The sequence below is a fragment of the Staurois parvus genome, unplaced genomic scaffold (genome assembly GCF_062004578.1).
Source record: "Staurois parvus isolate SC_StPar_1 unplaced genomic scaffold, SC_StPar_1.0 ptg000051l, whole genome shotgun sequence".
Classification (NCBI taxonomy): domain Eukaryota; kingdom Metazoa; phylum Chordata; class Amphibia; order Anura; family Ranidae; genus Staurois; species Staurois parvus.
This window is the reverse complement of record NW_028317847.1, coordinates 6,288,424-6,314,889: the sequence shown is the minus strand read 5'-3', so window position 1 is coordinate 6,314,889 and position 26,466 is coordinate 6,288,424. Positions and strand designations below refer to the sequence as shown.

Sequence of the window (26,466 nt, the reverse complement as noted above, 5' to 3'; positions counted from 1 at the left end):
TGGTCATAAAAATAGAATATGTTGAGTAGTTGGTGGGCAACTATCAGCAAGGCATCAAAGGGACCATAAGGAGCAGAGGACCATAAGTGGGATGCTTTTTACTGTATTTTTGTTGCAGATCAACTTCCTCAAAGGAGAATTAAAGCTGAACACTACTACAGTAATTTCCAAGTATGGATATATTTGCATAGTTACATTGGTCCAGCTTGGTCCAATAACACTATGTCTGATCCATACCTGGAAGATGGAAATCACCATAATAGACACCCGCTTCTAAAGCGCTCGCTTCTATCTTCTTGGTCCAGTTTGACTGCTCTGCTGCTTATTGAATACAGGAGGTCGCTTGGCACCATTGCTTCACATTTGCTCAATGAAGGCAAAAGTGTTCTCTGATTGGACAAGGTAGAGATTGTGACATCGTCGTCCTGCCTCTCCACCTTGTCCAATCAAAGAAAGTTTTGCGTTCAGTGAGAAAATGCAAGATGTTTTTAAATGATGCCTGTGCAGACAGGGTGACCTCCTGTATTCACTAAGCAGCAGGGCAGTCACCTGGCTTGGGACCCAGAAGCTAGCAGTGCTCACTGTAGTAGCAGTGTCTTTAAGGCTACGTTCACACTAACGTTGTGTGCAGGCGGCAGAGAGGCGTTTGGGAAGCGTTTTTACCGCTTCCCAAACGCCTCTGACAATTCTGCTCATTGCAGCACATGGTGCTGTTCTAACGGGAGCGTTAGCGTCGCGTCAGAACGGACGCCTCTGGTTGAGTCAGGAGGCGTTGATGCCTCCTATTCTAATCTATGATGCCTCTGCGCAAATGCCCGGCCGGCGTTTGCGGTGCGGTTGCGGGGTGTTTGCGGAGCGGTAACACCATTCAAACTTCATTATAGGCGTTTGTGGGGCGTTTTTAACGCCTGGCAAACACCTAGCAACCGCCGCTAAACTGCGCATGCGGCGTTTGCGGAGCACTTGCCGAGCGTTAAAAAACGCTCTGCAAACACCGGACCAACGATTGCCAAACGCTATAGGGGCGTTTGGCAAGCGTTGGTAAAACAGTCAAGTGTGAACGAGCCCTTACAGTGATTTCCAGCTTCCATGGGGATCATCCAGGTATGGATCATGCTGGACCAAGCTAACTATACAAAAATATCCACATCTGAACTTCAGCTCTAAAAATCAGTTGGGAAATGCAGTATATTTGAACAAGAGGGTAATCTTTCCTGGAAAATGACTATACACATGATGATTATCACTATTGATTGCTGTAACCACTTGCCCAGGCCAATTATGACATTTCTCACATACATACATATTAAAATCAACATTTTTTTGCTTTACTTAAAACAAATTCTATTTTTTCTGAAAGCAGCGGCCTTGTTTAATAAAATGGTGGTTGTTGTATTTTTTTTATATCATATAATATCTGTTTATCAAATGCAAATTTTCAAGGAAAAAAAAAACTCAAATGCATTTTAGTGCGTGCACACACAACAAAATTTTGATTTTTTGGTAAATTATAAAAAAGATGATGTTACACCAAGTAAATACCAAACATGTCAAGATTTAATTGCCATTTCAGAGCAAATAGATAAATGTGTGAGGAGATATGACCAGTCCATGTGCTGTGTTTGCTCAACCAACCTTCTGTCCTGGTTGCAGAGGTGCGCTGGTAAAGCCTTGGCTGTTCACAGAGATTAAAGAGCAGAGGCACTGGGACATTTCCTCATCAGAGAGATTTGATATTCTCCGAGAATTCACCAACCACGGCATGGAGCACTGGGGCTCGGACACACCGGGGGTGGAGAAAACAAGGCGGTTTATGCTGGAGTGGCTCTCCTTCCTCTGCAGGTATGAGATGTAAAATGTATGCATCCTTAGCTATAATAAAACTCAGATCGAGGCAAATAAAAAGGGTGTCTTTAATCCTCCTATATATTACTTAGAGATGTCATTTAGTTTATTTTATAATGATAGGCTAGATACGTTTTCCTTTATCTTTTATTTAGACACCTTCTTCAGCTTTCTAGAACCCCCTGCACAAGTGGAAGGCCAAAAATATCAGGCATTTGGGCTCTGTTCTATTACATTGTGCTCTCAATTTAGCACTGAAGGAGAGAGCAGAGTGAGGAATGCTTCTTTATTGTCCAGTCAGCAGCAGGGAGCAGGTCAGTGACCAAGATGTATTACTTAGCGGAAACTTGGTCATGTTAGAAATCCAAATGCCACCTTTGCTGACTTCCATCTGAAAATGCTAGAGGCCCGCCTGCCATGCTGATCCTCTGATTTTTAATTTTTGCGTAACTGACCTGACACAAAATGCGCAGATCAGAAATTATGACTTTTCTGGCTGCTTCTGTGTTGGTGATTTAGGAAATGCTAAACACATTGGGGTTTATTTACTAAAGCTGGAGAGTCCAAAATCAGACTCCCTTCTGCATAGAAACCAATCAGCTTCCAGGTTTCATTGCCAAAGCTTCATTGAACAAGCTGAGGTTAGAAGCTGATTGGTTTCTATGCAGAAGGGAGTCTGATTTTGGACTCTCCAGCTTTAGTAAATAAACCCCATTGGGTCAGGATGAAGAGAATTTTCAGAAGACGGCCTGCAAAGGAAAAGTATTTCTTTTATTTCATATTTTGCTGTGTAAGACGTTTGACAGCTGGCCATGTTGTCTGGAATGGTGCTTGGATAATATGCTGACAGTATATCTGCTTGTCCATACATCCGGTACAGGCAAGCCAATACACTCTGACAGGAAGAATCAATGAACTACACTGAGAACTACAAGCTGACAGATGCTAAGGCTGTCGGGATTTGTAGTTTTCTCATTTACAGAAGACTGTGAATGAGAATCGGCTTTTTGTTTTTTGACAGCTAGGCGGGGAGAAGATCCCCTGCTAGCTGTCAAAGCGGGGGAGCAGGGGCTGGTCCTGAATGTAATTGTAACATGTTATGAAAGGTGAACTTATCCTTTAAAGCTGCAGCCATATCTATGCGTATGACTTGCAGAAAGTGGTTAATTTAACATTCAGATTAGTTCCAATTTCTGGCTTTAGAAAAGCAGCATTGTACAGTATGTTATGTAGCATAAGCAGTTCACTGATTGTACTTGTTGCTGAGTTCTTCTTTAATCCTGTTTTTATTGTACACAGGTATATTCCTGTTGGCTTACTGGAACGTCTGCCACAGAAGATCAATGAGCGACCGCCCTACTATATGGGAAGAGACCACATGGAGACATTAATGGCAAGTCAGAATGTGGGAGACTGGATAAAGATCAGGTTAGTAGTTTTTGAAAGTTTGACCTGCTTCACTGGTTCCCATATCAGCCCCACTCTGATAATCGAATGTCCCTTCTATAGTAAACTTGGTGTCCATTGTTAAACGTATCTTAAATCCTAGAATATAACTGGGATGGCCTACTTTCCAGGCACACTATTCTTAGGCTGGTCATACATTACACAATTTTCTTCAATTTCTTTTAGATTTACCTTCAATTATGTAGTGCAAGGGCCTGCCTGATTGCATACAAATTGTGTTTAGGTTTGACCACATATTATATGGTGTTGGTAAGTCTAAAGGAAAATTGGACAATAATATTGTATAATGCATGGCCCACTTAAAACTATACTCATTTTTTGTATAGAGTGTAGCCCCTTTTTTTTTTTTTTTTAATTTCTTTGCTAATGTCCATCTATCTTGGATGTAGGGCAAATATTTCACATGCTGCTCCAGGTGAGAACAGGCTACACAATCACATCTTAGGATCTCAGGTGCTGGCTCAGATCGGGTCCACCAAAGCAATCAATTTTATCAGCAACAGAGATACCGCACATCAAGATGCAAAATCATATTCTTCCTTTTATATAATAACCAGAAGGAATAATTCTGACGTGTTTTATGGTAGGCACAATGCTTTCTCAAAGAAAGTAGGTTTACACTGATCAGTTATGTTATGACCACCCAACCAATATTAAATACGTCCGTTTTTGCTGCCAAAACAGCCTTGACCTATCAAGGCGTGGACTCCACTAGACAAAGCATCAGACTGCCGCCACCGGCTTGCCTTTGTGGAATGTGTGCTATCTCTTCCCAACTAAGCAACACACAAGCACTTGGCCATCCACATAATGTAAAAGAAAAAAATATGATTCATCAGACCAGGCCACCTTCTTCCATTGCTCCGTGGTCCAGTCCTGATGCTCACACAACCAATGTAGGTGGTTTTGGTCGTGGACACAGCATGGGCACCCTGACTGGTCTGTGGCTATGCCGCCCCATACACAACAGGCTGTGATGCGCTGTGTGTTCTTACACCTTTCTATTGGAGGCAATTCCATATTAATGCCCATGGTTTCAGAATGGAATGTCCAACAAGCTCATATAGGTGTGATGAATAACGTAGCTACACATTTGACCATACAGCATACTTTCTAAAACAAAGCGGTAGTTCTGACTTCACAACTAGAGAGAGCCAGGCAGCTAGCATGTTCAGATAGAGCTGAGAAGTGGCAGCACCCATCAATCCTGCATACAGGTTCTCTTTACTGCAGTTGGAACATGGTGAACAGATGTGCCTTCCTGGTACGGGCTCACGTCTTAGTAATGTGTATGTGTGCTGGATAACATTTCTGGAAGATGCTTGCTGTGCGTCCTAGCTTACTTTTCTTTCCATTTTTTCATTATATGTTTTTATTTTGTTGCAGTGAGATGCTGCTGGGACCCGTTCCTGCAAACTTCACCTTCCTCCCAAAACACAAAGCAAATTCTTACAAATGAGGTTTTTTTTTTTTGGTTTTTTTTTTTAATTATTCCCAACACTTGATTAATGGATGGATGTTTTATTTTTTAAATAAATGAGTTTAATGAATGCAAGTACATTGTATTTGTTCCTTTGAAACCAAGCTGGGGTACAGCCTTGGGAGAATGTGCAGTGGATTTTCTAACGGTAAATAGACTGTGCACTTTGCAAGTGCAGTTGCACTAATTTTCCCAGAGTTTTTTTAAATGTGGTAAAGCTCTGCTAATTTCTATCATCCAATCGTGTTAGCAGAAATGCTTTTATATTTTCCTTGCACCTGATTAAGTATTCTTTACAAAGTGAAGCTACACTGCATTTACTAAGGGAAATTCGTGCAACTGTACTTACAAAATGCAGTCTATTTGCCTTTAGTAAATCCACCCATGTTTGTTAGGAATGGAAATATCTTTGGTGTGTGTAAATTCAAGAAGAAAAATTAAAGTCCTTCTAAAGTCTCTAGTATTTTTTCCCTTTTCAGAGTGATAAAGAAGCATTTTCAAAGCAAGTTGTTATGCTAAATGTCTGATACAGTGTATGTGGCTAGGCCTGCTTTTCAGAGAGTCAGTCCTTGGTTCAGGTGGCCGTAAACAGAACACAGCTCCACTGCCAATGAAGTCCCCTTCTCTCCTGAAGTCAGCCTTTTTTGCAATTCTGCCATTGGGACAACCCCCTCCCAAAGTAAGAAGAACCATAAAGATAGATTTAGATTTCACCTGAGTCCCTGTATATTTTACAGGTAAACCTGACACATTCTATTAAAGCAGTACAGGTCAGTGCTTTAGGTAAGCATAGTTATCTAGTACAAGGGGCAACATAACAAATAGATTTTTTAATTTGAAGTAGGCTAGCATCTGAATTTGTTATGTGTATGTATGTTAAGTAATATGCAAGTATAATACTTGCAGGTATATACAGTACGACGAATCACAATGCCTCTCTCTATGCTCATCTTTGCTTGGGCATCATGCAGGGGCAGCATCCTGAGTGAGATGCTGACTCTAGGTGATGCAGTCCTAGTGCCTAATGTCTAACATAGTCAAAATTTACAGGCTGATCACTGGGGGATAGGAGACTGAAGAAATGGCTCCTGAATGCAGCAGAATTATAACCGCATCTCAGTTAGGCAAAGTCACTGGGCAGGAGTACAAGGACTGCTTTTTAATGATCAAAAGGTGGAGCTTTTCTGAAAAATGATATGGTTTCTATATATTGTGACATACAGGAATTAATTTGTGTAGACTTGTAAAGTTCATAAATGGTCTACTTTAAAAGACTTCACAACAATGTAGAGATATTGCCGCCCAAATCTCTGGAACAGCTTAACTCCAAAATCAAGTCATTGCAAAATATTCCTAGACTGATATTCCTGCATATCAGACTCCCAAAACATGTTAGTGTTTAACACAGATAATATCTGTAGAAGCACCAGGATTGTGTCATCTTTAAGCTGGCATCTCAGTAGATGCAGACCCTGGATGATGACTCCATCCCAGTGAGAAACCAGATGAAGGCAAAGGTAGGAGGAATACTGTGATCTCTGAGTTATATACTATAAAGGCTATGTTCACATTTGTGAAATAAATGTTAAATGCACATATTTTTGCAGGGGGGGGGAAAGAAGAAAAAAAAAAAGTTCATGCATTTATTTATTTTTACAGTGGAGTCTGCAAAGCACTGCACCCATAAGGCTCCTGCAGACACTCAGTATAGCTGTCTGCTTGTACTACGTGGGCAGTTACTGAACTGCATGAAGAGTCAATGAACTACAGGACCTTCACAGTCCATTGAGAACTAAAATCTGTCTGCTACTGTGGCAAAACGGGACTTGCACTGCATTCACTCACAGATCTCTGAGAATGACAGGGCTGTGCAGATGGAACCACATTGTATTTAAAATGTGACAGCGGGTGTGGAAAGAGGAACCACCACCCACTGTCAGAGGGAGGGGGCTGTGACAGCAGGAGCCCAGTGAATAGGAGCATGCTACATTTTACACCCCCCCAAAATATAGGGCATACAACATGCTCCTAAAAAGGTGACCCTATCCTTTAAGACTTAAATTTACATTACTTTGCATTCATGATGATATCTGATTCTGGGTCCATTTTAAATTCCCCGTTTTTAGATTTTGATGTTAATCAAAGTAACCTGTTCGGTCTGCCCATTTTCTCATAGTCAGTGCCCATATTCTGCTCTAAATGAGCCGATAGCTTGGATTTATGGGCTCTATTCCAATCTCATACTGTTTTTTTTCTCCAAAATAAAAGAAAATGCCACATCTCTGCCCATCATTCATTTATTAAAAAAAATAAAAATGACTAATGCATAGTAGTGGTTACAATTACAGGCGCTTCTGGGAATAAGCAATGAGCCAGTGCTGGGAATGATGCATTTCTCCTGGGCTGCGGGCCTCCTTCAGATGCTCATAACAGCTTGTATGAACTAGAAGACAGACAAACAAGTCAGTAAAAGCCATTACTTAGATAGCTCCATCACCTCTGCAATCAACAGACAAAGCTATATAGATTACCATGAAATCTATATAAAATCCTCCTGAGCTTATATGGAGTATGATCAATTATAAACTATAGAGCAGCTCACACTTAAAACTGAACCTTAATCAGTGAAATAACTAATAAATAATGTAGTGAAGTGCTAAATACCAGATTATAAGCGTCAATATGTAGTGCCAAACCTATGTGATCACAAATCTTAATAAATTATCAAAAACACACACATATATATATATATATATATATATATATATATATACACACACACACTCTCAAATTTCATAGCATAAATCACACTTTAAAGTGATATGTGCAAAAAAATGTGACCAAACTATGTGTATATATCAAATCTACACATATATTTCACTGTGCAATAAATACTAATAAAGTGCAATAAATGATTAAGCAACCCCTTTCATAAGTTAAATACCACTCTTAAAGTGATAAGTGCAAAATAGCGACCAAACTGATCCAAATTAAATGAGTATAAAAATCACAAAAGTTCATAAATCCTCTGTTAAAGTGCTCAATCAACAAAGAGTTCATGCAAGGTGATCAAAGTGATAATTGTGTTGGTGTCAGCACACTTATCCTCTGTGGCTAAAATACCCCCTCAACTCTGCGACCCTAATGGGCCACCAAGCCTTCAGGATCAATCCTAGATCCTTCTCCAGCAGTGTCTGGTATCCTCTTCCTGCGGTTCACCTCTCAGGTAAATCTGACCTCCAGACCTCCCAGGATTGTATCACCAACTCTGCATATCACTCACCATGGATAATGGTAAGTGAGAGAAAAGATCCTCATAGCACAGTATTAAGTGGATAAAAAGACTCTTTATTTAAAAAAAAAAAAAAAAAAAAAAAAAATGCCCACTCACTTGTTACATGTAGATTTTACAGCATAAAACCGCATACACCTGGGTGTACAGCATGGGTTAGGACTCTTTCTGGGTGTGCCAAGATGGAGCCCGTACCGGAAGTAGGTCACCGCAGACCGGAAGCTGCGTCATGGCGTATCTACACGTTGCATCACTATACCACGTGACTGCATCAGGATATAAGGTTATGGTATTTAGCGCTTCACTACATATTATATAGATTACCACTTGTACTGTATCTATAGGTTCCCACAAAACCAGTACTATGGATCAGGGGCGGACTGACAACTCATGGAGCCCCCGGGCAATAGGGGATCATGGGGCCCCCCTGTGTCCTTGCCCAAACTCAAAAAAGCCTATGAAAAAAAGGTACCAGCGGCATCTCATGGGGCCCCCTACTGACCCCAGGCCCTCAGGCAGTGCCCGAGTTTCCAAATGGTCAGTCCGCCCCTGCTACGGATATACCACGAGTACCCAACATAATGCAAGATCCTCACCTATGCTAAATGATTGTTAGTTAAATGGTTGACAGGAGAACATCTGGCTACCCCTGTGTGTAGAGCTTAGAAGAAACGCATTAAAGAGAATATCTGCCAGCAAAACAGCTGTGTGAGAAGCCTCTGACTGAAGTAGTAGTTCCGGGGCTGTGGCATTACACAGGGAAGAGGAAACAATTCAGTCATTGCCCTGGAACTAAACTGCATCCTGCAGGTCTGGAAATTTTCACAGGCATATTACTGTCAGATATTTCTTTTATCATGTCTTCACAGATCTCACACAGGGGGGGGGGGGGGGGGTCCAGGTTTTTTTTTTTTCCCCCCACACATAGTACTTACATCATCATACATGAAATTCACCATTCCTTGCTGGGACACATCTCTCCTTTTAAAAGTTTCTGCAAACAATACATCAACATTTTAGTGAAGCAATAGTCTACCCGTAGAATTCCCCCTTAATCCCATCGGCTGGCGGCATACCTGTCAGGGCTCGGAGTTTCACACAACAAGTAATGTAGTCATCAAATGTAATTCTGCCGTGATTGCTGTACCTCCTAGTGATAATGTTCATAGCTTGTGGGCTCAATCTGAAGCCTGAAAGAAAAAAAAAACAAAAACAAAAACAAAAACAGCAGGTCAACTTCTATTGGTCTGTACTCACCTAGTTTAGGCTAGAGCTACACAAGGATTAGAACCTCTCACTACTGTGAGATTTAGGGCTAATTCACACTAGATGCAGCCCAGTGCGATTTTTGATGCAGAAAAAAAAAACAAAAAACATTTATGCACAGTGTTTTCCATATATTCCAATGGTTATAGTTCACATCAGTGCAGTCAGTTTCCAGTGCAAAAAAAAAAAAAAAAAAAAAAAAAATGAATATGCTGCATTTTTTTTCCCGCACAGAATCATACCGGAACTGCGTGTGGTGTGAACTGTAAGCAAAAAAACGTATCCGGAGTGCGTTTTTGTGGTGTGAACTGGCCCTTAAGGAAGAGCTCTCACTGCACATGCTTTTTGCTCCTTGTTCCCCAGGCGAGCGCTTATGCAGGATTCATCCTTACTTTCTATCTTGTCTCTTTGCTGGGTGGTGGTGATCAACAGCAGGCCCACACCTCTCCCACAGTTTTCCATTCACACATTTAGCAATGAGACAAATTTTAATTACCTTTGAAAGTTCTTGCTTTAAGAACCAGGCGCTTCCGAGACAAAATGCCATCACTAGTTATGCCCGGGGAGGGGGCTTGTCCATTCCCCTGTCACTCAGGATTCCTCGATTTCTATGATGTAGGTGGCCAGGGCTGAACAATATCATTGGGTGGTAGGACTGCACCATAACCACCAATGAATCATTGTGACCTGGCAGCTTGCATCCTAGCAACCAATAACACTGTGTGGCCCTGGCCACCTGCAACCTAGCAACCAGGGATCCTTGAGTGACTGTGGCTGCCTGCATCCTAGAAACCAATAAAAATTTGAAAAGTAGGTGGTTAACTCTAGCTGACAGGCTCTTTCCCAAGAGTTTTAGTAGCTCAATCCTGCAGTTAAAAATCACATGATTATTTATAGTCATGGCAAATCACAGCTAAATAAATAGCTCCCTATTGAGTAAGGTACATAAGTACCATGTAGCAATCAAGCACACATAAATTAGCAGCACGTTGGCTAAGTGGTTAGTACTTTCTGTGGGTAGCACTAGGGTCGTTGCTTCGAAACCCAACCACAGTACTGCCTGCTTGGAGTTTGCATGTTCTCTCTGTGCCTGCATGGGTTTCCTCCCACATGCCAAAAAACACGCTGTTGGTTAATTGGCTCCTGTCTAAATTGGCCCTAACTCAAGGTCTACGAATACTTTGCCCATGTCTTGTACAATTAAGAAACTAATTTTCTAGTGGATTGAAAAGGTTAAGAATTTCTTTTAGGGATTTTATTGTCATGTGTCCCTATCGAGGACATTTTTCCCGTTCAGAACAGGAAGTGAAGAACCTCTATGAGGACACATATTATTTAAATTCTTTCTACCTACCCATAGTTGTCAGAGATCTGTGGAGCTCCATTCCATCCACTGATCCGCTCCTGTTCATGTCCACTGCCATAAAGTTCTGCCTCCAGCCATTCAATACCATCCCCAGTTCTTTAAACTCATTGAAGCCCAGCTTGCCAGACATGTCCCTCTGTGCAAGGATATGTTAAGGAAGGTGGTAAAAAAACAAAAAACACACCTATAGTGCAGATTGTAGCCATAGTTGTGATACCAAGGGGCAGAAAAAAAAAAAAGAAGTTATTTAGGTCAGGCTAGGACAGCCCCAGTGTTCCTCTGATAGGTTTACTTGCCCGCTGCCCAGCATTATTTGTCAGTAGGAACCTCGCTGTAGATGCACATTGCTACCAGGCAGCAGAGTGCAAGCATGCTATAGCTCTTAGGGGAATGTGGCCATGCCTCTAACTGAAAAAGTGGGCCAAGAGCCATGCAGTTCTGTTTGAATGTTGTAGCATGCTTTGAGACTGCTATATGATCCATCTCTACCAGTGATTGGCCAGCAAAGACGTATTTCTACCAGTGAGATACTTAAGGTGCTCTTATTACCTGTTAGCAAGCATCCAGTGGTAGACCAACAACACTGCAATGCAGTATACTGTAAGCTCATTATCAGCACTGCCCCTCGCTCTCCAACTCTGAAGTTGACTAAATACTGTGCGGATTTTGTCCACTTCCTGATAAACCAGACAAAAATCTGAAAATCTGCTTCGTGGATGGCCCTCTCCACCTTCCTGCTGACATTCTTAAAAAAAAAAAAAAAAAAAAAAAAAAAAAAGCACCACACAACCCAAAAACAAAGGAGCCGAATAGAAATTCATCTGTTCAGGTATTATGACAGCTGCTGATGTTGGCTAAAATCAGGGACTCGTACATCTGTACTATATGGCATAAGTTAAGGAACCAGCCTGCAGGATGAACAAAAAAAAACCTATTCGTTTATGGCCAGCTCAACTCCTGCTATGTGTAATGTTACAGGAAGCTAATATAAATACAGACGGATGTACTATTTTTAATAAACACAAATAGATTGAATGAAAGTCGTATCTTGGTACAGTTCTGCATTATAACATTCACAAACAGAATTTCAGGAACTTAGCAGACCTGAGCAGATTAAAGATGGAAGTGATATGGAGTGGAATATTTGCAACTTAAGGGCTAAAGAGAAGCCAATGCAAAACTGATTGCGGAGGGTACTTAGGGCTCGTCCACACTATCTTGGTGATCACTGCTCAATGTAAAAATTATTTTCTATTTGCCCTGTTTACATGGTAATGCTGCATCGGGGTGCAGTGTGGCAACTGAAGTCTAACATAAGAAAGGGACAAACTAATAATTAGATAACAAGAAGGATACATCCAACATGGAAATCATCAGTCTACAGGTTTCCAGGTTAAAGGCTGCAAAGACAGAAAACAATATAATAAGGTTCACATAATGAAAACAAGGCAGTAACAGGAATTTGACCTGGAAAGCAGACACTTTCTGTAGAGTCACAGTGGACAGGAATGATGCACAGTGAAGTCTGGTGAAATGAAACCCTTTCAGGCTCCATGCACACTGGTGTTTTGATAACGATGGTAACGTTAGCTGTGTAAAGGCACATTAAAAACAGTTTTTTTAGCGTTTCTTGCATTAGCGTTTACCCACATTTGCTCGCATTTTTTTACCCCCCAAAAAAAACAACTTTTTTTGGGGGGGGGGTAAAAAAAAACATCCAAAAACTTTGGTTTGCAGCGTTTTACAGCTAAAAGAACTCTAGAAACCCACTGGTCTTGGATTTTTTTCCAGCCAAAAAAACGTCCATTACAGTCTGTGTGCGCATGGACACATAGGATAACATGCTGGGGGATTTACTAGCTGTAGAAAAAAAAAAAAAAAAAAAAAAAAATTCAAAAGCCAAAATCATCAGCTGTATAAACGACCAGTGTGCATGAGGACTTAGAGTTTTTAAAACCATGAGATATTAAATTATAATTTCAGCTATATTTACATTTTTTTGCTGGCTACTGAAGGCGTTCCTTCTCAGGACCATCTATTCTGCAGGAGGACCATGAAAATCTGGCAACGTACACTTATGCCTATGGGGTGGCTCTGATGGCTTGTAGAGTCTCTCTGGAGCCACCCCTACATGCAAGCTTCTGAATGTAGCTACACTATGTGCAGGTTCTCTTGATTGATGCAGTAGCAATCATTATTATTGATTAGGGATAGTGAAAGATATCTTATGCTAGGTTTAATTATAGGAATCATGGGTCACATGTCCATAGAAATATATTCTATGGTTAAGCCTCTCTCAGGGTAAATGCACTGGAAAAAGAGGAGCAGCAGCAGGTTTTGATAGATGGTGTCACATGTAATGCATTGCTCATTGTGAAGAGAAAAAAAAAAAAAAGGGGGGGGATGTGGAGGTGATGAGGCTTTTCCTGTATTGATGTGCAGATTTTGTGTTAGGATAGACCCCTTTTGGCCAGGGGAAGAGCATTAGCACATCATGGATTCATAAACTATAGTCCAAATATTTATTGACGAGATCACATCACAATAAGTGCAATATTTCAAGGCCACACAGGACTCCTCATCAGGCATCTGATGAGGCCGGGACACCCATGTCAAGCAGTGAAATTGATGAGCCTGCCTCGGATGGTACTATTTACTACTTTGTTGAAATTGGCAACAAATCAACTCTATGTTTAAATAGATGCAGTTTATTTGTTGCCAATATCTACATTGTGCGCCTGATCACAAATCAATCTGAGCCATGGCTATGTAAACATAATAAAAATGCAGCGATTATTTCTACAGTCCCGGGTCTTCTATTCACAGATTCTCTTGAAATCAGCCCAATTTAACTACACGTGGCTATAACATTATTGCTCCCCTCATATAAATGGGTCTCTGTGATAGATTGTGCGTCACCCCACTACATAGGTGCTGTGCAATGTGCATATTCATGTAGAAGGCGCAAGTTCTGATTGACTGGTATGGGAAATTTCACTTTGCATTAGTGGGTGTTCATTTGCAGTGAACTGCACCCCTGTCAGACAGGTATCACCATGCAGAATAAAATCCCCTTACGTTTGTATGTTCCAGACATGCCATATTGTGTGAGACATCTCTGCAGCTCTTCAGCATCTATCTGTCCATCCTGCAAGAGAACAATAAATGGTCACACCACTATTCTGCAAAATAACTACACTTTTATAGTGTTATCCAATCCAAAGAAAAAAAAAAAATAGTATATTGCAGCATACCGGTACGTCTTTATTTATTACAGGTATTTATAGAATGGCAACAATTTACACAGTGATTTATATTTTTATTATATATATTTATTACACACACATCAATCCCTGCCCTTAAGGAGCATACAATCTAAGGTCACTAAAGGAACTAACATTCATACACACAAATACTAGGGCCAACTTAGACAGGAGCCAAATAACTAACCAGCATGTTTATTTGGAGTGTAGGAGGAAACCAGAATACCCTCAGGAAATCCATGCAGGCACAGGGAGAACATGCCAGCTCCAGGTAGTGCTGTGGTTGAGATCTGAACAGACAACTCTAGTGCTGTGAGGTGAATGTGCTAACCATGTAGCTTACGTGGTGGTGATGTGGTGGCTGTGCTAGTTTTCTTTTTCTACCTGACAATCTGCAAGTGACACTTCATGCCCTAGGGTGACAACACTCACTAGCAGTGGAGACGAAGAAGTTGTCACTCTAGGACAGGAAGTGTTTAAGGACTACAGAACACCTCTCCCTTCATAACATGGGGGGGTTGGCATCTGTAGTTCCAATGTAACCTGAAAAGGACTACTTGAGATTCTGAGATAATACTGCAGAGTGCACAGGGCAGCACTGGATTTCTAACAGGATCAATATTTTTTTGTTGATCTTTTTTACACTTATGACATAAATAACAAAAAAATAAAGGCAAAGTTCTCTCTCTCTCTCATTACAGGCAACATAATGTTCTCCATGGCTTCTCCAGACCCTTTCACATGTGCTCAGGGTGAACCTGCTCATCTGTGAAAAGCACAGGGCGCCAGTGGTGGACCTGACAATTCTGGTGTTCAATGGCAAATGCCAATCAAGCTCTATGGTGCCAGGCAGTGAGCACAGGGCCCACTAGAGGACATCGGGCCCTCAGGAAGTCTGTTTCTGATTGTTTGGTCAGAGACATTCACACCAGTGGCCTGCTGGAGGTCATTTTGTAGGGCTCTAGCAGTGCTCATCCACAAAGTGCACAAAGGAGCAAATACCGGTTCTGATGGGTTAAGGACCTTCTACGGCCCTGTCCAGCTCTCCTAGGGTCTCCCGGAATCTCCTCCATGCTCTTGAGACTGTGCTGGGAGACACAGCAAACCTTCTGGCAATGCTACGTATTGATGTGCCATCCAGGAGGAGTTGAACTGCCTCTGCAACCTCTGAGAGGTTCAGGTGTCGCCTCATGCTACCAGTAGTGACACTGACACTAGCCAAATGCAAAACTAATTTAAAACAGTCAGAAAAGATGAGTAGGAAAAAAAAATGCCAGTGCCTCCACCTGTAAAACCATTCCTGTTTTGGGGGTCATCTCATTGTTGACCATCTAGTGCGCCTGTTGTTAATTTCATTAACACCAAAGCAGCTGAAACTGATCAACAACCCCCTTTGCTACCTAAATGACCAGATCAATATCCCAGAAGTGTAACTGACTTGATGCTATACTCTGATTAAAAAGTGTTCCTTTCATTTTTTTGAGCAGTGTATTTTGTCAAAATATGGCCACAAATTCTGCCAAAAATACCAGTCTAAGCCATTATAAGCTCATCAGCCTGAGACATCTGATTAGATCACTCTTCAGACGGAAGGATTTATTTTCTAGGATAATGGAAATGTCACATCCATGGGGTGGTGCAAGAATAAACTCACCTGGCCTGCAACTTGTACAAAGTAGCCATACATAGGATCTTGTTGTGGGTATCCACCAGGAGGTGGTGCAAACTGGATAGAAAAAAAAACAACAACAATGAAATATGTATTAATGTCTGGCTCAAAATCAGGATTGCACATTTTTCACATAAGCACCTAAAATATGAATTTTCTAATACTGGCCCACATTAACCATTTGGTGCACACAAAGTACATTTTTATCATTTGTGCCAAAAGTGAAAGTTGTGAAAGTCCAGAGTTTGACCTTAAACATAACAGCCAGGAAACTAACATTTAGGACAGGCGTCACTAAATGGCGGACCATGGTCTGGACACGGACCATGGTCTGGACACGGACCGAGTGACAGTCCTGTTCGGACCAAAGCTGCACCACTTAGCAGCGACTGAATAGACTCCTCTCACCGCTGCATGTGTTAAAATAGCACAGTGTTGTAGAGGGCAGGAGGAACGCAGTGTGGACTCCTCCTCTGAATGTACTCGCCTAATGCCGCTGAACTGAGGAGGGTGGGAGATACTATAGGTCTACAGGGGGAGCGGGAGATGCCCAACCTTTCATATTAACAAGCAAGTCGCTCGCTTTTTAACAAGAAGAGTTGGGCAGCTCCTCTGTAGAGATCTTCCTTGCCTTCTGCCGTCTTCCCTGCAGTGAGAACGGTGCCGGCGGCAGGAGAGCACATTCAGAAAAGGAGTCCACCCTGCCATTCCTCCCACCTGAGTACTGTGAAAGGGGAGCTGTGAAATGGGGGGCTGTGATGTTAGGGGGCGAAGCTGTGATGCGTGGGCTGTGATAAGGTAGGGGAGTTGTGATGTGAGAGAGGGAGCTTTCAGATGGGCAGGCTATGATGTGAGAGGAGGGAGCAGTGATATGAAGGGTCTGTGATTCCAAGGAGGACTGTAATGTTGAGGGGCTCTGATGTGAAAGGGGGTTGTGATGTAAGGGGGGGGGGGGGGGGAGAATTGAGGATACTAATGTAGAGGGGACTGATGTGAAGAACCTGAGTCATAGAAGAAAAAAAATTATTCAGACTTCTGCAGAAAGAAAATGTTACAAACCGGACCTCCGTGAATTTTAATTCAGTACCCCCAATTTAGGAGATATCCCCGATGCCAGCCTCTAACTACAGATTTATATAATTTTTTTTTTTTTTTGGTATTGCAAGATGCTAGTATTAACACGTACATCTAAAGTATCAAGTTATGGGTAGACTGAGAATTTAGTATTACAAACCTCTACTGTACACCAAAGTATAAGAAAAAAAAAAAAAAAAAAAAAAGTCTATATTTATAATAAAAAATAAATAAGTGATGTAGCGCTGCTAAATAATAGCTACAAAAAATAAAAAAGAGTGACATAGCTGAATAAAACGTCCATAATGTTCAACTAGTTATCTAGAAATACTGAAGCTGCAAGGTGAATGGGAGTGTCATCGCCTATACCTGTACAGCTGAACAATGACAGCGCTGGGTGGGTATAGAATTTCTCCGGCAGGTCTGCTCACAACAGACGTAGGAAATGTTCACATACCATGAAGGGATCCCCTCCCCAGTCCGGTATAGTGAGTCTTGTTCAGCTAGAACAAAAAACTAAAATCCCTTTACCAACACCAATATGACCCGGACTGGAATCTTTTTTTTTTTTCTTTTTTAAATAGGAATCAGAGACATTTATCAGCCATCAAACCACCCCCGCAGCCATGCAGTGAATTACCATGGGTTCAAGAATTTGGTCACCTAGGGGTGCGTCAGTTTTTGTTTGTCAAAGCGACCGCTGGCGAATGACATGACCCATTACATTTTTCACTTCCCGCCACTCTCCCCCACCTCTTTTGGATGTGCGTATATTAGACAATGATTGTTAGGCACGAAGTTGATGAAAGGTGAAAGCTGCTTGTCTGTTATAGGATTCTGTGCTACATGTCCCAGGATACAAGTGTACAATCCAAACGCACACGTTCCTGCGTTAAAAATGGGTGTGTTTGTGTAAGTGGGTGCTGCAGCGACTTTCGGCTGGAACTGAACAGAATCGGCAAGGGAAAATGTCACCAGCACACTGAGGATCACCAATATGGGTCCAAAAGTTTTAATAATAAACGATCACATAGTTACAGCAAGGCAACGTTTCGGAGTCTCGCAGGACCCCTTCATCAGGCATCCGAAACGTTGCCTTGCTGTAACTGTGATCATTCATTAAAACATTTGCACCCATAATGGTGATCCTCAGTGTGCTGGTGACATTTTCCCTTACAAGTCCCAGGATAGGCACCCATCAGGGGTGGGCAAGCAGACCCCGTCACATTCATTTCAATTTCCCCCTAAGATTATACAGTATGTGCATTTCATTTATTTTATACATGTTATTTACCTGTAAAAGCCTCTACAGTGTGGATATCCCAAAAGCCCTGAGAGTGCTGCTGCATGACACCATCTCAGATTCAATGTCAGCAGATCCAGCAGACTCAGATCTGTCACTCAAGTGACACTCTATGGTATTTCCCTTCACTCCTCCCCCAGCAGCTATATAAAAAGGCAACATAGGGAGGTGAGGAGCAGAGATGCTGGGCCAGCACAGACAGTCCCAGAAAAGAAGAGAATGACAATGGCAAGGATGAAGGGAGCTTAATTTTAATCCTTCCTGGAAGTCACATTTTTCTAGCAAGTTCAAAAGGCAATCATTGAAAATACTTGATTTTTTGGGGCTTTTACCTGCAATTATTTACACTGGTAACAGGGTCTCTTTAAACTGAAATCTTCAAACTGGAAGCGTACCTTCCTGTAGCAACCACAGAGGCCCCTCAGGCTATGTCCAGGGCAAGGTCCTACTTGTAACCTATATTCCTGTAGACTCCTATCCATGTCCCCACTACATAGATATTCTTTATTTCTGAAGAGCGAGTCACTTTTCAAAGCTTTACATTTTTTTTTATTTAGAGAGCTGCAGATCTTCCTTCTGAACCATTTGTGGAAAACTGCTAAATATTTCCAACTTATTCTAGTCGAATATGAAATTTTATTTGGTGTAAAAGAAGTCCTCCTCCAACACACAGGCTCCCACTGATCTGTGTTTACAAGTTACATTATATTCTCTTCCTATACTTACTATAACACACACACATACACACAAAATTAGAATATCGTGCAAAAGTTCATTTATTTCAGTAATGCAACTTAAAGGTGAAACTAATATGAGATAGACTCATTACATGCAAAGCAAGATAGTTCAAGCCCTGATTTGTCATAATTGTGATGATTATGGCTTACAGCTCATGAAAACCCCAAATCCACAATCTCAGGAAATGAGAATATTGTGAAAAGGTGCAATATTTACGGCTCAAAGTGTCCCACTCTAATCAGCTAATTACACCATAACACCTGCAAAGGGTTCCTGAGCCTTTAAATAGTCTCTCAGTCTGGGTCAGTAGGAATCACAATCATGGGAAAGACTGCTGACCTGACAGTTGTGCAGAAAACCATCATTGACACCCTCCATAAGGAGGGAAAGCCTCAAAAGGTAATTGCAAAAGAAGTTGAATGTTCCCAAAGTGCTGTATCAAAGCACATTAATAGAAAGTTATGTGGAAGGGAAAAGTGTGGAAGAAAAAGGTGCACAAGCAGCAGGGATGACCGCAGCCTGGACAGGATTGTCAGGAAAAGGTCATTCAAAAGTGTTGGGGACTTTCACAAGGAGTGGACTGAGGCTGGAGTCAGTGCATCAAGAGCCACCACACACAGACGGATCCTGGACATGGGCTTCAAATGTTGTATTCCTCGTCAGGTTGCTCCTGAACAACAAACAACGTCAGAAGCGTCTTATCTGGGCTAAAGAAAAACAGACCTGGTCTGTTGCTCAGTGGTCAAAAGTCCTCTTTTCTGATGAGAGCAACGTTTGCATCTCATTTGGAAACCAAGGACCCAGAGTATGGAGGAAGAATGGAGAGGCCCAAGGACCCAGAGTATGGAGGAAGAATGGAGAGGCACACACTGCAAGATGCTTGAAGTCCAGTGTGAAGTTTCCACAGTCTGTGTTGATTTGGGGAGCCATGTCATCTGCTGGTGTTGGTCCACTGTGCTTCATTAGGTCCAGGGTCAACGCAGCCGTCTACCAGGAGATTTTGGAGCACTTCATGCTTCCTTCCACAGATGAGTTTTATGGGGATGCTGACTTCATTTTCCAGCAGGACTTGGCACCTGCCCACACTGCCAAAAGCACCAAAACCTGGTTTAATGACCGTGGGATTACTGTGCTTGATTGGCCAGCAAACTCGCCTGACCTGAACCCCATAGAGAATCTAGGGGGCATTGCCAAGAGAAAGATGAGAGACATGAGACCGAACAATGCAGAAGAGCTGAAGGCCGCTATTGAAGCATCCTGGTCTTCCATAACACCTCAGCAGTGCCACAGGCTGATAGCTTCCATGCCACGCCATATTGAGGCAGTAATTGCTGCAAAAGGGGCCCAAACCAAGTACTGAGTACACATGCATGCTTATACTTTTCAGAGGTCCGATATTGTTCTATGTACAATCCTTGTTTTATTGACTGCATGTAATATTCTAATTTTCTGAGATTGTGGATTTGGGGTTTTCATGAGCTGTAAGCCATAATCATCACAATTATGACAAATCACGGCTTGAACTATCTTGCTTTGCATGTAATGAGTCTATCTTATATATTAGTTTCACCTTTTAAGTTGCATTACTGAAATAAATGAACCTTTGCACGATATTCTAATTTTTCGAGTTTCACATTATATATATTTAAAAAACAAAATCCATGTCTGTCTTTATTTCAGGATGCAAAGAAACAAAAATGTGATTATTTTAAAGGGGGGGGGGGGGGCGATTCTTTTCTATACCCGCTGTATCTCTAACCAGTCAATACCAAGAACTCCAAAACGACTGCCACTTTAATACATCACATTTGCCGTTAAAGCTTGCTTCTGGACTGCCCCCAACTTCCTCTTCCTATTGGCCAGTCACTATATTGGGCATCCATACAGGCCAATAGGTTGTGATGTATTGCAATTTAGAAGAAGAGAAGAAAAAAAAAAAAAAAAAAAAAAAAAATGGACTTGCTGCCAGAATATGAGGCTCTAGGCTAGGGGTCTCCAAACGTTCTAAACAAAAGGGCTGGTTTACACTCCTTAGGGCCAGTTCACGCCACAGAGACACAGCCCAGATGCGTTCTGGATGAGTTTCCACATGTGCATTTTTGACGTATTTTTGGCGCATGCATTTTTTCCCCCTTTAATTTAAATAGGGGCATGTGCGTTCTTGGTGCACTCTGGTGCATTTTTGATGTCTTTTACCGCGTTCCAGTACAGTTCTGTGCAGGAAAAACGCAGCCTGTTCTTTTTTTTTTCCTGCAACCGGAACGCACTGGAACTACAAGCACTGATGTGAACTAGGACACCGACAAACATTAAACCTGCTTTCTGTGAATTCTGGATGCATGTTTTCTGAAACTGGCCCTTAAGGCTTTGGGGGGGGGGGGCACACTAGCCAGTGGAAGTAGGAAACACCCCATCGTTAGTTATAACGAGATATATAGTGGACCAACGCTGCCGTCCGCGGGAGGAACGACGCCTCATGGCTGCCGCCCGCTGGAGGCACGGTGCCCAAAGGACGGGATAAAGGCAAGTAAAGGGCCACATCCAGCCCGAGCCGCAGTGTGGAGGCCACTGCTCTAGGCTCTTATTCTGATCCTGCCTAGCAATCCACTAACCACCCATGATTACAGCAAAGAAAATTGCTTAATGTATGAGCTGCTTAACAGTCAGAGGGAGTCCTAAAATGTGAATTTCTGGGTATGGCAAGCTTCAGAACTGGGAACAATGCAAGGTCTTATACCAACCAATGTGAGCTGAATATATTATTAACCAGCCATAAACTGTTCCCCTACCCTAATGCAAAGTCCAAGCATGAGAAATGTTCAGCAATCACCTAGTCACTATTATATGGATGTAATAACATCATAAAACCATGGCACAGAGCGCAGATGTCAGTATTCCTACCTACTGTGCATCCAACTACCTTTAGGACAGCCATACATGACTTGATCCTGGTCTGATGTGAACACCACACCCAGCGATCCAAAACTTCAGAAAAACACCTCTTGGAAGAAATTTAATGAATGCACTTTTACTTTTTCTCAATTTAGGTACAATTATAAAATTTTTGCACAAGGTGTGTTTAATGCCTTTAATTCATGTAACCTTCTAGCATGCCCTGCATTACTCTAGGCTACAGGATGATACAATGGTAATAGTAGACCACAGAAGGGAAGTGGTTACTTCACCAACAGATACAGAAAACAGCACAGTATAGTCAGGTCACCATGAGTGCTAAAACTATTACTAAAGCCTCGAAGAGTAATTATGGCCTTTATTGTGAAACGTGTGGGGGGTATTTAATAATACAAAGCAAAAGAACTCAATCAGATACCATTAAAGTGGACCTTGTAGGGAGGCATTGGTGGTCAGCTTTCTTGATATGAGCGGCCTTACCTCTCTGCAAAGGGGCCCACACTAAGTGAACATTCATCATCAAAGGCAGCAGACAGGCTATCACCAAAAGACCAAGCAGAAATGGTAGGAGACTGCGGGCACGACGCAAGAGACGGCCGGAGGCTGCGGGCACGACGCAAGAGACGGTAAGAGGCTGCGGGCACGACGCAAGAGACGGTAAGAGGCTGCGGGCACGACGCAAGAGGCTGCAGGCACGACGCAAGAGGCTGCGGGCACAACGCAAGAGATAGCAAGAGACTGCGGGCACGACGCAAAAGATAGTAAGAGGCTGCGGGCACGACGCAAGAGATGGTAACAGACTGTGGGCACGACGCAAAAGATAGTAAGAGGCTGCGGGCACGACGCAAGAGACTACGGGCACGATGCAAGAGACTACGGGCACGGCGCAAGAGATGGTAAGAGACTGCGGGCACGACCCAAGAGATGGTAAGAGACTGCGGGCACGACCCAAGAGATAGTAAGAGGCTGCAGGCACGACGCAAGAGACTACGGGCATGACGCAAGAGACGGTAAGAGGCTGCGGGCACGACGCAAGAGACGGTAAGAGGCTGCGGGCACCACGCAAGAGACGGTAAGAGGCTGCGGGCACCACGCAAGAGACGGTAAGAGGCTGCGGGCACAACGCAAGAGACGGTAAGAGGCTGCGGGCACAACGCAAGAGACGGTAAGAGGCTGCGGGCACAACGCAAGAGACGGTAAGAGGCTGCGGGCACGATGCAAGAGACTACGGGCACAACACAAGAGCCGGTAAGAGACTGCGGGCACGACGCAAGAGACAGTAAGACTGCGGGCACGACGCAAGAGACAGTAAGAGGCTGCGGGCACGACGCAAGAGACTACGGGCACTATGCAAGAGACTACGGGCACGACGCAAGAGACGGTCAGAGACTGCGGGCACGATGCAAGAGACGATAAGAGGCTGCGGGCAAGACGCAAGAGACGATAAGAGGCTGCGGGCACGACGCAATAGATGGTAAGAGGCTGCGGGCACGACGCAATAGACTACGGGCACAATGAAAGAGACTACGGGCACGACTCAAGAGATGGTCAGAGACTGCGGGCACGACGCAAGAGACTACGGGCACGACGCAAGAGACGGTCAGAGACTGCGGGCACGACGCAAGAGACTACGGGCACGACGCAAGAGACAGTAAGAGGCTGCGGGCACGACACAAGAGACTGCGGGCACGACGCAAGAGACGGTAAGAGGCTGCGGGCACGACGCAAGAGACGGTAAGAGGCTGCGGGCACGACGCAAGAGACGGTAAGAGGCTGCGGGCACGACGCAAGAGACGGTAAGAGGCTGCGGGCATGACGCAAGAGACTACGGGCACAATGAAAGAGACTACGGGCACGACTCAAGAGATGGTCAGAGACTGCGGGCACTATGCAAGAGACTACAGGCACGACGCAAGAGACGGTCAGAGGCTGCGGGCACGACGCAAGAGACGGTCAGAGGCTGCGGGCACGACGCAAGAGACGGTCAGAGGCTGCGGGCACGACGCAAGAGACGGTCAGAGGCTGCGGGCACGACGCAAGAGACGGTCAGAGGCTGCGGGCACGACGCAAGAGACGGTCAGAGGCTGCGGGCACGACGCAAGAGACGATAAAAGACTGTGAACATGATATAGGAGCTGATGGGAACTGGTAACATGCATCAGAGACCATCATAGACTGGAGACATATTATATGAGAGTTCTAGAAATCATGGCTATAACAGAGCAATAAGGAAACACAGACTAGTGACAGTGGGAGCCCCGAGGGCTGCACAACAAGTGCCTGAAGGCATCATGTAGCCCCCAGGCTGCAAAGCAGGGCAGTGAGGGTTTGTGAACACGTGTGACTATTATTGCTGCCCCTCTGCGATGAATTGCTTTCCGAGGGTGTATGCCAGGTGGTGAGGAGGTGATATGTTGTCTTCTCACTGCCTGTTTTAACCCACAAATTGTGACCCCACCATACCCCAACCATGGGCGCTATATGTGGTTGTGAGCTGGTACACCTCCTTTCACTTGTATTGGTCTCTGTGGTAGAAAATGAACGCCGATTTGATCCCACTAATCTTTATTCATGTAAAAACAAAAAATTTCCAATGAAAATCTATATGTGCATGGCCAGCATTAGTTCCAACAGTCCGGAACCCGCAGGGTCCCTTGCCACCATCTATTCCCCGGCCTCTTCTGGGTGCCAGGCTTTGGTGGTTTTGATTGGCCGGTGCAGGAGCGCAGTCATCCCGGCACACTGGCAGCGTGCTGCATGTACTTCAGTGTATATTTTGCAGAGGATTGTGAACAGGCAGGAAAGTGTCATTTATTGCAGAAGAAACGAGCTGCAGGTTAACATTTAGTTCCTCTGTCAGCTGCCAGGTCTACTGTAATGAGATGAATGTAGGTTGCTGGAAACAAACATCTGATTGGTTACTACGGGAAGGGTTGCTGGTGCTGGAGTGTCCCATGTAACCTGATGCAGACGGATACTCTCGGTGCTACAACAGAACATGCTTTACATTGTCAGCACTACCAGGTAGTCAATGTCAACTTCAAAGGGAAGGCAAACAAGAAACGTTCGGGCCCCCAGGAGAATTTTGCTACAGTGTGGAAGTACATACAGTGTATTTGCATGCTTTGGCAAAGCCACCCCACCCCCCCTCCTCCAGCCCTATAATATCTAAACTCCCCTTCATGGCTGGCTCCTCCATCTGCTCCTCTTCTGGGTTCGGACACACGATTGGCTGGGAAGACAAATCTCCTATGCATAAGCTCATTCACATGTGTTTTGCCATTTGAAGAGCGATCCATGTTCAGATTGCTCTTCAGAAAGCAGGTGGTGAGGAGGCATTGCATTACCTCCTCACTGCCTGCTTTAACCCCTTGAACCCTGACGTAGCATGCATTGAGGCACTTGCAGAGTGGTCCCATTTACTTGACTAGGTTGGATTCAAGGTGCCCTATGTCTGCTGAAGACAACAGGGGGGGTATAATATCTGACAGACCCAGCCCCAGGGAGGACAGCGCACGGCCCCGGGGGAGGACAGCGCACGGCCCCGGGGAGCAGGGGTATATTTACCAGAAGGCAAACAAGGCCTGTGGTAGGACAGCATACAGCCCCGGGGAGCAGGGGTGTATTTACTACAAGGCAAACAAGGCATTTGCCTAGGGCGGCATTTTTTCAGGGGGGGGGGGGGGGCAGCTCAGAAGAAGGGATGGAAGAAGGGACACTCCCGGCATGGGGACCTGGTAGGTTCTGAGAGGCTGCGGGTTTCATGACGGTGTATGCACAGCCCAACTCTCCTTCCCGGGGATGTGAAGGTGTCTCTCTGTCACCATGGGGGATGGTGGCTGGTGTATGGGGGGCAGTGGTTGTGTATGGGGGATGGTGGCTGGTGTATGGGGGGCAGTGGTTGTGTATGGGGGATGGTGGCTGGTGTATGGGGGGCAGTGGTTGTGTATGGGGGATGGTGGCTGGTGTATGGGGGGCAGTGGTTGTGTATGGGGGATGGTGGCTGGTGTATGGGGGGCACTCTCTCGGGTGGGAGGCAGGGGTGTTGTTGGTCAATGTCAGGGTCTCCCTGTGGGGGGGTTCGATATTTGCGTTGCCTAGGGCAGCACACAACCTAACTACACCCCTGCAGGGGAGGACAACGTACGATGCACAGGACAGCGATACAGTCCCCTGGGACTGGGCAGGACCACTGCGGAGAGCGCAGCCCGGATACCAGAGAATTATCCCCCGCCGACACTCACCCCACCGGCCGGGTAATATCCTCCTCCTCCGGGGTAAGCCATCAGTGCGGAGCTGAGTGGAGCCTGGACTGGGTGTACTGCCGGTGACTTCAGCCTCATAAACAGCAAGGCGAGGCCCCGCCCACTCTGCCCCGAACAATGGGCGGGGCCGCCTCCTGCATTCCTGGGAGAGCCGAGGTCAGCTCTTCTTCTTCCCCGGGACTGGGGGCTCCGCAGTGTCCGCTCACTTCAGGTGTGATGAGGGGCCCCTCACCGGGTACATTGTCACTTCCGCTCCATTGAGGGGCCCCACCCTGCATACTGTCCCTTCACTGATAGGCAGACATCTGCAGGACAAAAAAAGTGTTTCGTTTCGCTTTGATTCTTCATTTAAATAATTTCCTTTAGTTTAGTTTTAGTGTTTAATTCGTATTCACATTCAACCGAATCAAAAAGTATCGAATCGCATTCAAATTCAAATTTAAAATTTTGGAAGATGGCTATATTTTTTTTATTCTATTATTTTCTGTTCTATTCCCCTATTTTCTATTCTATTTTATTCTATTT

The 26,466-nt window shown here is 44.0% G+C and overlaps 2 protein-coding genes across 4 annotated transcripts in view; one reads left to right on the top strand and one right to left on the bottom strand.

The window, feature by feature from the left end:
* Positions 1-5,248, top strand: part of DUS3L (dihydrouridine synthase 3 like) — a 32,716-nt gene extending 27,468 nt beyond the window's left edge. For all 3 annotated transcript variants that reach the window (XM_089666392.1, XM_089666403.1, XM_089666397.1), the window contains exons 12-14: positions 1,654-1,842; positions 3,145-3,273; positions 4,699-5,248. In XM_089666392.1, the coding sequence (XP_089522518.1) occupies positions 1,654-1,842; positions 3,145-3,273; positions 4,699-4,771 (391 nt within the window). In that variant the 3' untranslated portion in view covers positions 4,772-5,248. The remainder of the gene's footprint in view (positions 1-1,653; positions 1,843-3,144; positions 3,274-4,698) is intronic.
* A 1,825-nt stretch (positions 5,249-7,073) lies between these two features.
* Positions 7,074-26,151, bottom strand: SRI (sorcin). The gene is made up of 8 exons (XM_089666413.1): positions 25,921-26,151; positions 15,634-15,705; positions 13,795-13,864; positions 12,073-12,116; positions 10,705-10,852; positions 9,161-9,274; positions 9,020-9,078; positions 7,074-7,235 (listed from the first exon to the last, which is right to left on the bottom strand). The coding sequence occupies exons 1-8, from the start codon at positions 26,017-26,019 to the stop codon at positions 7,209-7,211; spliced, it is 633 nt and encodes a 210-aa protein (XP_089522539.1). The 5' UTR covers positions 26,020-26,151; the 3' UTR covers positions 7,074-7,208.
* Between the last annotated feature and the right edge of the window lie 315 nt (positions 26,152-26,466).

Bases quoted from the DNA above. Each gene is read 5' to 3' on its own strand.
- SRI (XM_089666413.1), bottom strand. From the start codon at position 26,019: ATGAGGCTGAAGTCACCGGCAGTACACCCAGTCCAGGCTCCACTCAGC. The intron at 12,117-13,794 runs GTAAGGGGATTT...CTGTCTTTGCAG, and splicing joins CATGTCTGGAACATACAAAC to CCTTTAACCTGGAAACCTGT. The intron at 10,853-12,072 runs GTATCCTTCTTG...ATCCTTGCACAG, and splicing joins TGATGATTTCCATGTTGGAT to AGGGACATGTCTGGCAAGCT.